Here is a 10,653-nt window from a genome sequence, read left to right as displayed (position 1 = left end):
ACTCTCTCCCACGCTACCAAAAAGCCCACTTGAGGCAGCACAAGCTCCAGGGCCTTAGGCCCTCACAAAACATTTGGCAAAGTCTGGACATTCAGGTCAAAAATCTGACACACCCCCCACGCAGTAAAAACACAAAATCACGTCCCAGGTGGGGATAAGGTAAGGAAGAGGTGCAGCAGGATGCACGGGGCACACAGCGGGGGTCAGCGCTCACAGCGCACCCCAAGAAGACCTCCTTTGCGCACACTTGCCTGGCGGGCAGTGACCCAGCACTCACCCCGGGGCGGGGGACAGGGGTGAGCCGGCGGAGGGGTCCAAGGGCGGCTGGCTGCGCATGCGCACTCCCTCCCCGCCCATCCCCACCTCGCCCCATACCCCCAGCTGGGACCAACGTCTCATTCCCTGTCAGTCCTGTCAGAGCAGCAGAGGGTTCGGGTCCCAGCGCCACCGGCCTTCCCGGAACACAGGTGAGCCGGGCCGCCCAGGCCCCCCAGCACCGACCTGAGAGGTCCTTCCACTTAGGGCTGTGGGGGTATGGCCGAGGTCGGGTGTTGGGGACCCTCCCCTGTCTCCTCCCATCCTCAGGGGCCAGCAACCCTGGACCGCCTTTGTAAGGACGGGTCTGGGTGAGGGTGTGGGCGCCGAGCGGGGAGCCGGGAGCTGAGCGGGGAGGTCCAGGCCGAGCACGGGGTCACGGCTTTGGGGTGAAACTGGGGGTCCCCCCTCCCAGCCCCACGCTGGCCAGCCACCCGGGCTTAGGGGATACGTGTATGGGGCCCGGGCCAGCCTGGAATGAGGTGGGACTGTGCTTGGGGGGGCGCCCCCTGCTCCCCTCAGGTCAGGGAGGTGACACAAAGGAAGGCGTACGGGTGTGGGGGAGAGGCCCCCGACAGTACTCCACTGGCACTTGGCACTGCGCTGCTTCCGTATTCCCGTGTCGCCCTGCCATGGGCTGTGTGACCTCGGGCCAGTCACCGCGGCTCACTTCCCCGAGCCTCACGGCTCCTTGTTGACGAAGCGGCCATGGCACCGTCGGCCTAGCGCCCCGCCAGGTGTCGGGAGGTCGGCCGGCGCTCCGCTGCCAGTGTCCGGTGCTCTCGGTGTCAGCCCCAGCGACCCCCCGCCCAGAGCGAGGGCCCCCTCACCAGGCCCTGCCTCGGGTGACGGCACCCACCTCTCCAGTCGCCTGGACTCCTTCCCCTTCTTCCCAGTCCCTCAGCAAATCTTGTCAGGCCTGCCTTCGGAACATCTCTGAATCCCGCCCGGCTTGTCCAGATCCCCCACTGCTGGCCCGCACTACTGCGCTGGCCTCCTTGCTGCCCCCCTCCCCTCAGCTCTGTCCTCTGCTTACATCTCCTCATCATGGCCCCCTTCTTCCTGGGCGAGCACATTCCACAACTCTTTTCAGGGATCCTCTCTGGGCTGAGGGCCCCACAGCTAGATCCCCACCTGGGACCTAGCCCCCCAGCCCTGACCCCCGGATCCCAAACTCCACAGAACTCCCCCTCCACCCCTACCCCCTGTGGATCCCTCAAACCCACCACCTGCCCCCCAGCAGCCACTGTCCCAGGGCTTCCTGGGATACTTGGGGCCGCAGCCATTATGATGCATTTCCTGAGGCCACACACCGAACCAAGACCGGGATGTGTATTGAATGGGTTAATGGTGACTTAGTATTAATAGTGAACGCTAATTGAGTACCTGCTGTGTGCCCATCCTCTTCTAACTACATGGTAATTTACTTGCTTATCTTGTTTATTGTCTCTTTCTCGCTTTCAGAATCTAACCCTCCCAAGGGCAGGGACTTTATTTTGTTCTCAGCCATATCCCCGCCCCCACCCCACCCCCCATCCCCGCACCCATCACAATGCCTGGCACGCAGGAATGTCCTCGAATTAATGAATGAAAATTAAGTTATAATAGAAATACCTAACATTAACCAAGCACCTTCTGCCTGCTTATCACCTATTGCTGAAACATTTTTTACTGATTTATCTTTGTTGTTGTCTGTCTTCCTGACTAGAATGTCACGTTCATGAGGGCCAGGGGTTTCTTAATCTGTTTTTTCCCCACCTCTTTGTCCTTGCCCCACAGTAGGTTCTCAACAGCTGTATGTTGAATAAGTAATAAAGACTAAATTCCAATGACAATGGCTAACAGACCTCATCATTTGCTTACCTATTTGGTTTATTGTCTCCATCTTTTAAAACGTAAACTCCTGGGGGCAGGAATGTTGCTCGGCACAAACTATGACTAGCAGTGTGCCAGGTTGGGGTCCAATGGTGACACAATCCGAAACCAAAACCGACGAAATCCCTGCCCTCCCTCCGGAATGGGGAGGGACTGCTAATGGGCAGGGGGTGTCTTTTCCGGGTGACTGGAAATGTTCTAAAATTAGACTATGGCGATGGTCACACAACTCTGTGAATGTACTAAAAAACATTGAATTGTACACTTTAGCTAGGTTAACTTTACGGTATATAAATTAATTAAGCTGTTTTTAAAATCTCACAGCGTTTATGTTGTAAAAGGGAGTGAGAGAGAATAAACAACATAAATAATGTATTATAGTATATTAGGTGATTAGCACACACTAGGCACTCAATAAATGTTGATTCGATGACACCCAGCTGTCCCCTTGCCCCTAAATGGTCTCACCTAACCTCCAAACCCCCCACCCCCATTGTCTTTCTTCTCTTTCCACCTGCAGGGCCTGCTGTCCACATCTCTTCCCTGAGCTGCCCACTTGGGGCCATGGCGCTGCCAACAAAGCCTAGCATGATTGATCTGGGCCTGGGCACCTGGAGCCCTAGCTCCCAGGAGCAGAGCCACAGGGCTCGGGCACCCTCCAGGGGTGTTGGCAAGCAGCTGCCTGAGTACAAGGCCGTGGTAGTGGGCGCGAGTGGCGTGGGAAAGAGCGCGCTGACCATCCAGCTGAACCACCAGTGCTTCGTGGAAGACCACGACCCTACCATCCAGGATTCCTACTGGAAGGAGATGGCCCTGGACCACGGAGGCTGCATTCTGAATGTGCTGGACACGGCGGGGCAGGCCACTCATCGGGCCCTGCGTGACCAGTGTGTGGCGATTGGGGATGGTGTGCTGGGTGTCTTCGCCCTCGATGACCCCTCGTCTCTAGCCCAGCTGCAGCAGATGCGGGCCACCTGGGGCCCGCACCACACCCAGCCCCTCGTCCTTGTGGGCAACAAGTGTGACCTTGTGACCACCACCGCAGATGCTCGTGCTGCTGCTGCAGCCCTCGCAAAGAGCTGGGGGGCCCCTTTTGTGGAGACCTCAGCCAAGACACGCCAAGGTGTGGAGGAGGCCTTTTCCCTGCTCATCCATGAGATCCAAAGAGTCCGGGAGGCCATGGCAAAGGAGGCCATGGCAGGGCCAGGTGGGGATAAAGGCCGGCACCAGAAGGCCATGTGCCGCTGTGGCTGCTCCGTGGCCTGAAGTTCTTGGTCTAGAAAAGTGGACCCTCCCCCAGACCAGGGTGGTGGTTCCTTCACTTGAGACCCGCCCCCCCGCCCGCCCCCCCCACCCCGCTCCCCGACCCCAGCAACTAGCTGTGTGGGACACTGTCGGTGTACTGGGGATAGATGGACCCTTCTCCTGGGGAGGTTTTCTTTTGGTGATGGGCTTTTTGGCAATGTGGGGCCGTAGCGTTGGTTATATATTATGTCAAGTTGATTTTGTGCAAAATTAAATAGTGTTCTTAGGTTTCAAACCTGCCTCCATGCCAAGTGTTATGTGGGTGGGAATGAGACTGGGGAGAATGTTACTTGAATTGTGAGAATTATTTCATTCAAGAAATGTGGGGGAGACCCCTGTGTACCAGGCCCTGCTTTGGGTACAAAAGATATAGAGGCAAGCAAGACACTAAAAATCCCTGCACTTGTAGATATAACATAAGGCTATGTATTAAAGGCGGGCAAAGGAATAGAGTGACAGGGAGGTCAAGGAAAGCCTTACTGAGTAGGTGACATTTGGGCAAAAATTTGTGGATAACTAGGGACAGAGGGAATAGCCAGTGCACAGGCCATGACCACAAACCAGTTACCACGCCAACTCCCAATACCTTCAGGGCTGGGGTAAGAGTACAGATAGAGTGGCTTCTATACTATATAACTAAACATTACATATCAAACTAACAAAATACATCCTATCCTCCTACCTTGACTAATACACTTTCTCAAGGCCCAGAGAGTTCCATGCCAGGAGGTGATGGTGTTGGGAGGGCTGACCCCTGGCCGGGAGTGGCAGCCCACTCTGGTTCTCTTCCTGCTGGTAGCCCCTCCCCCTATCAGGAGGCAGGGGCTCATGTGTGCAAGTGGCCGTGCCAGCACCGCCCAAGCTCTACTCACATGCCGCACAAACAGCCACCCCTTGACCACCACTTGGTCCCCAGGAGGATGGACCCCCAGAAGATGCCGCTGAAAGTGGCTTCAAAGCCTTCTGGGCTCCCCATTCCCAAGCGAGGCCTAGAAACGGCACAGAATCTGGGTGGGCACTGCCATTGTCCATATGGATATCTCCCCAGTGAGGAGAAGCGAAGACTGAGGCAGGGGTTGTCTCAAAAGTGCAGGATGGAGGGCAGGGGCCCCTTTTCCCTCGTCTGAGGGCAGCAATCTCCACCCAGTCCACCGTCCCCCTAGACACTGCCACTCAAACAAGCACATAGTTGCTTCAGATCATATTTATTGTGGGGTCAGGGGTGGGGATCTTGGGGTTCCAGGGCAGCAACAGTGGCTGTCGGGGTGTCAGGGGCGGGGCGGTCCTGGGCCGCCGGAGTACGCGCAGGATCCAGGCGGTGCTCAGGGCAGGAGGCGGCGCGCTGGGGCCTGGGGTGCGGGGGTCTCCAGACGCTTTACGCGCAGCAGGGCCCCCAGTACGCCCTCAGGGGGGACCTCAGGGCCCAGGTCCTGGTCAGCGGCTCGGCGGAGGCGACGCGGGGCAGCCACAGCTTCGGGGTCTGCGCTTCCCGCGAGGATCCGCCCCAACAAATACCTGAAGGGGAGCAGAGCGGAATGCAGTGAGGACGTGTCCGTGCGTCAACGCCCCGGCCCTAGGACCTGGACAGCGCCGCTACCCCGGACCGCCTGGGGACCTGGCAGCCTCCTCCCACCCAGGCATCCCACTGCTTCCTGGAGACAGTTGTCTCCGCCTTCCATCCCTGAAACTATAGTTTCCCCCCCCCTCCCATTCGGACGAAGGAAGCCGGCCAGGCATCTCTGCCTCCACACCCTAGGTCCAGGACTAGAAAATTCCCTCCCAGGCTTCCAGGACCTAGGTGTTCGCACCTCCACCCCGTGAAGCAGGCCCCCGCCGCTCCTCGCCCTCCTCCTCCCGGGTTATAGGCGCCCTCCCCCGCCCCGACCACCCCTTGTTGGGGGGGACCTCAGCAGCTCCGGATCCAGGTCCGGCGTCTCGTCGCCGGCGTCCTCGGCATCTGGGCCCGTGGGGCCGTCGTCGTAGACTGGGGGCCGGGGTCTGAGTGCCGGGGCGGGGGCAGGGGCGGGAACAAGCTGGGCTGCGAGGGCGGCGGGGTCCAGGCGGGCGCGGAGCAGGGCTCGGGCGAGCTGCGCGGCTGGCGCGTCGGGGTCGTCCTCCAGGCCCAGCGCCGGGTCGTTGGTGCGGGGTGCGCCCCAGACGCGCAGCAGCTGCGCCAGGGCGCGCGCTTGCTGATCCTCAGCCTCTTGCGCCTCAGCCCGCGCCCGCTCCTGCCGTTCGGCCTCCAGCAGGTGCGCCAGCGCCCGCGCCAGCTCCTGCACAGCCCCCGCCGCCTCTCCTCGAGTCGCTGCCCGCCGGAAGCGGCGGGGAGCGCTGGCCTCAGCCTTGGGGGGAGAGGCTGCGCCCAGGCTGCGGGGCTCCTGCGGGAAGACAGGTGGGGAGCGAGAGGTCGTCAGCGCCCGTCAGGCCAGGGACCCCCAACCCGGGGGACTTCGTGGATCTCAAATATCCCTAGATGCCAACATGCCAACAAAGGCGCTGTGGCCCCTCAAATATGAGTAGACACCCCTAAGGTCAATGGAGACCCCCAAATATCTCTGGACACTCTTAGGACCACCAAAGACCCCTAGATTCACCACCCCTAACGATTTCCTAGTGACTCAGAACTTGCCCCAGGGCTGTTGAAGACCAGGGTTGTTTTTTTTTTTTTTCCGGTACGCGGGCCTCTCGCTGTTGTGGCCTCTCCCGTTGCGGAGCACAGGCTCCGGACGCGCAGGCTCAGCTGCCATGGCTCACGGGCCCAGCCGCTCCGAGGCATGTGGGATCTTCCCGGACTGGGGCACGAACCCGTGTCCCCTGCATCGGCAGGCGGACGCTCAACCGCTGCACCACCAGGGAAGCCCAAGACCAGGGTTTTTTTGTTTGTTTGTTTGTTTCATAGGAGTAGCGATGGTAGATATGACAGCTATGGATTTTTCTATATCAATGCTGTGGACAACAGGAACCTGTATTTGCATTTTATAGATTCCTATTGTCCACTTGTTTTACCCAAAAGGTAGCAGACTGTTCTGCACCTTGCTTTTTGGAATCTATATTTAGATCAGTACCTTAAGAGCATCCTTTCTCTCTTCCTTCCTTTCTTCTGTATTGATTCTCTTTTGTATGGATGTATAATAGTTTATTTAACCACCCCAATTGATGAACATTTAGGGTGTTTCCAATCTTTTGCTATTCTCATAAATAATGTTGGGATGAATAACCGTGTCCATATATCATTTGGCATGTGTGCAAGTCTATCTGTAAAATAAATTACCCAGTGACTAATTTTCAATTCAGGCAGTTTTGAAACAATTTCAATAAGTTTAAAGAAATAAAAGACTATCAAAAGTATGAGAGAGAGGGCTTCCCTGGTGGTGCAGTGGTTGAGAGTCCGCCTGCCAATGCAGGGGACACGGGTTCGTGCCCTGGTCCGGGAAGATCCCACATGCGGCGGAGCGGCTGGGCCCGTGAGCCATGGCCGCTGAGCATGCGCGTCCGGAGCCTGTGCTCCACAACGGGAGAGGCCACAACAGTGAGAGGCCCGCGTACCGCAAAAAAAAAAAAAAAAAAAAAAAAAAAAAGTATGAGAGAGGAACTAATGACCATTAAAATAACCATGAAGATTTGAAAAAGAAACATCTAGAACATCTAGAAAAACACTTTTAATGAAATCAAAAATTAAATGGGCAAGTTAAACCGCAGATTCGATTGCAGCGGAAGGAATAGGATTGAACAGAGCTTGGAAACAGATCCACACACACTGACACTTGCTACGACAGAGGAGACACTGCAGAGCAGTGGGTACAGGACCAACTCCTTCAATAAACTGTGCAGGAAGAACAAGTGATCCAAATTTGGGAACAATGGAAAGGAAAAGACAAATAAACTTAACTACATTCAAATTAAGGATTTCTTTTTATCCCAAGACATCCTAAAAAGAACGAAAAGTAAAACCAGAGCGGGAGAAGATGCTTGTAGCACAGTCAATAAAGGATTAATGTCCAATAAACAGAGAATGCCTAAAAAGCAGTAGGAGAAAAGCAAACTAATATAAAAATAGGCAAAATTGATGATCAAGTATTTCACAAAAGAGGAACCAAAAACAGTTACTAGGGCTTCCCTGGTGACGCAGTGGTTGAGAATCTGCCTGCCAATGCAGGGGACACGGGTTCGAGCCTTGGTCTGGGAGGATCCCACATGCCGCGGAGCAACTGGGCCTGTGAGCCACAACTACTGAGCCTGCGTGTCTGGAGCCTGTGCTCCGCAACAAGAGAGGCCGCGATAGTGAGAGGCCCACGCACCGCGATGAAGAGTGGCCCCTGCTCACCGCAAATAGCGAAAGCCCTCGCACAGAAACGAAGACCCAACACAGCCAAAAATAAATAAATAAATAAATAAATAAATAAATTTTAAAGAAAAAAAAAACAAAAAAGTTACTAAACAAATGAAAAATAGTGAACCTCATTAGTAATCAGGAAAAATGCAAATTAAAACACCAGTGAGATACACTATGCAGAATACGTCCAAAAGATTGCCAAAATTAAAGTCTGATAATGTCAAATGTTGACATGGATATAGAAAAAATGGAAGCTCTTATACATTGCTGCTGGGAACTCAATGGTTAAGATAACTTTGAGGAACAATTTGGCAATGTCTTAAAAGATGCACATATCCTACGCCCCACTCCTGGGTGTTACACCTCAGACTAGCTTTTGCACATATACTGCTGGACACAAGTGTATGAAGAACTATAGCAGCACTGTTTGTAATAACATAAAAGTGAAGGGAGGGAAAAAAAGAAAGAAAAGCTGGAAACAACCCAAATGTTGTTGCTGACGTATTGAGAATGTATCTATAAACCATGATATACTCATGGGATAAAATATTATGCAGCATGGGCTTCCCTGGTGGCGCAGCGGTTGAGAGTCCGCCTGCCGATGCAGGGGACACGGGTTCGTGCCCTGGTCAGGGAAGATCCCACATGCGGCGGAGCGGCTGGGCCCGTGAGCCATGGCCGCTGAGCCTGCGCGTCCGGAGCCTGTGCTCCGCAATGGGAGAGGCCACAACAGTGAGAGGCCTGCGTACCGCAAAAAAAAAAAAAAAAAAAATGCAGCAATAAAAATAAATGAATTATAGCCACATACTTCAATGCGATGAATCTCACAACCAATGTAGAGGAAAAAAAAAAAAAGCAAGTTACAGAATTCCACTGCAGACTGCCTGCGACTACTAGACACCCTGATGACTTCCTAGTGACCTCTAGTGACTACCAGGAGCCACACACCCAGTATGATTCCATTTCTGTGAGGAAAAACTAGACAAGATATTGTTTAGCGATACATACATATGTGATAAGCTGCAAACAAAAGTAAGGGATCAATTAACAGAAAATACAGGATAATTATGGAGGAGAGGGGCTGCCTTAGGGAGAGGCACCCAGGGGCTTCTAACAATTGGTCATGCTCGATTTCTTAAGCTGAGTAATGGGTACACAAGAGGGTTATCATTATTTCTTACATTGTATATACATATGTTTAAATGTATTATGTCATATATAAAAAATATTTAATTAAGAAAAACACCATCCTTGACACAGACAGCCTTGAACTCTTCATGAAGAGGATGTACTCCAAGTGCCCTTGATGCCCACCACCCCTCAGACACCCCGGGGAATCACACACAGTCATGGCCTCACACACACTCATTTGGACTGACAGGCCTTGAGATGTCACATATGCAACTCAACACTGCCACATCCACACGCAAGGAACTGCACATGTTCATGCACACTGATGCTCACGCGGTTACAATCGCCAAGCCATCCAGATGCAAGAACAAGCACCACCCTTAAAGACATAACGCAGCACTGAAAGAGACATCATGGCTCCTCTCCCCACAATGACACAGCTCCACAAAGAAGCAGGGAGGAACAGCCTCGTGAACACACATACAAAATCCTAGTCACTCAGTTCAACAGAACCAAAATGGGATATGCACTCAGGGGTGCAAAGACCACTCTCTCCCAAACAAAAACAAGATCACACAGACACACAGAAAGACACGCCCATAAGTCACGCCATTACCATAGAATTCACAAGCACAGTGTCACTGAGAAAAGTCACACGCAGAAGCATCACACACTGCACACCCAGACCCACACTAGCACCTTTGTATGGACGCTCGGAAGCCCTTACATGAAAAGACGCACACAGGGAGAGCACACCCTCACGTCCCTATCATCACATCATGCGCACACAAACCATGCGCACACAAACCGATGCCCCTGCCTTAAATCGCGCTAGTCCCATGGACAGCGCCACAGGCGGCGGGCGGGCCGAGCCCGGGCGGACCAGCAGAGTGCGGTGGCCCGATTAGCCCCGCACACTGCCACCCGCACACCCAAGAGACCAACCCCGGCATGGCCTGGGTACAGACTGGCGTCTGGACCCCCGGCCACCCGGGCCGATCTCTCCGCACGTCCCGGGAGCAGGACCAGCGAGAAGAGGAGCCAGAGGCCGGGCACCGACCCTCGCTGGTAGCATCCTCCACCCCACCGCCACCCCGCGCCCGACCCGCGTCGCACCTTTACCGGCCTTGCGCAGAGCGCGGGGGGCGGCTCGAGTAAGCCCAAAAGCAGCAGCACCAAAAGGCCGACGCCCCCGGCCCGCGGCCCGCGGAGCAGCGGCGACCCCGCCATGCTGCCCCAGCGAGCCGGGCTCCGGACGGGCGGACTAGCTGGCAAGTGCGCAGCGCCTGGGCTAGCGGGACACGGATGCGGTGCTCTGCGGCTGCGCACGCCGGGGAACCCTGCCCACCCCCTCCCGCCACCCTACGCAGGCGCAGCCTAGGAGCTCCCGCAGCCCCTCCATCCCGCCCGTTGCCATGGAGATGCCCAAGGGGCAAGGTGGCGAGCTGGAGACTGCGATGGCGGTTACCATGGCGGTCGGAGGGCAGTTGCCAGGGCAACAGACCTTGCTGTCGCCTCAGCAGACAGGCAGGAAAAAATGACGCAGTGGAGGGGAATGAGGGTCTGGTGTTCGCCTCTCCCTCCTTGGGGAGAAGATATATGACTTTGTTCATTGGATAAACAGTTACGGATGCCCTATGGACCAGGGCCTTTACAGGGTGATGAGTTCATTCCAGGTGATGTGACCATACATA

General features: G+C 55.1%; 2 protein-coding genes across 2 annotated transcripts; one reads left to right on the top strand and one right to left on the bottom strand.

The window, feature by feature from the left end:
- The first annotated feature begins 2,754 nt into the window (after positions 1–2,754).
- On the top strand, positions 2,755–3,456 carry ERAS (ES cell expressed Ras). Its single transcript, XM_067722941.1, has one exon. The coding sequence runs from the start codon at positions 2,755–2,757 to the stop codon at positions 3,454–3,456; it is 702 nt and encodes a 233-aa protein (XP_067579042.1).
- A 1,225-nt stretch (positions 3,457–4,681) lies between these two features.
- PCSK1N (proprotein convertase subtilisin/kexin type 1 inhibitor) lies at positions 4,682–10,289 on the bottom strand. The gene is made up of 3 exons (XM_067722939.1): positions 10,076–10,289; positions 5,401–5,873; positions 4,682–5,010 (listed from the first exon to the last, which is right to left on the bottom strand). The coding sequence occupies exons 1-3, from the start codon at positions 10,187–10,189 to the stop codon at positions 4,818–4,820; spliced, it is 780 nt and encodes a 259-aa protein (XP_067579040.1). The 5' UTR covers positions 10,190–10,289; the 3' UTR covers positions 4,682–4,817.
- Between the last annotated feature and the right edge of the window lie 364 nt (positions 10,290–10,653).

This window comes from Pseudorca crassidens, chromosome X (assembly GCF_039906515.1).
Source record: "Pseudorca crassidens isolate mPseCra1 chromosome X, mPseCra1.hap1, whole genome shotgun sequence".
Lineage (NCBI taxonomy): Eukaryota > Metazoa > Chordata > Mammalia > Artiodactyla > Delphinidae > Pseudorca > Pseudorca crassidens.
Note: the sequence above shows the minus strand (reverse complement) of the source record. Positions and strands in the feature narration are given on the sequence as shown.

Bases quoted from the DNA above. Each gene is read 5' to 3' on its own strand.
- ERAS (XM_067722941.1), top strand. From the start codon at position 2,755: ATGGCGCTGCCAACAAAGCCTAGCATGATTGATCTGGGCCTGGGCACC.
- PCSK1N (XM_067722939.1), bottom strand. From the start codon at position 10,189: ATGGCGGGGTCGCCGCTGCTCCGCGGGCCGCGGGCCGGGGGCGTCGGC. The intron at 5,874-10,075 runs GTGCGACGCGGG...GTCTTCCCGCAG, and splicing joins TCTGCGCAAGGCCGGTAAAG to GAGCCCCGCAGCCTGGGCGC. The intron at 5,011-5,400 runs GTCCCCCCCAAC...GCTCCCCTTCAG, and splicing joins CTGGATCCGGAGCTGCTGAG to GTATTTGTTGGGGCGGATCC.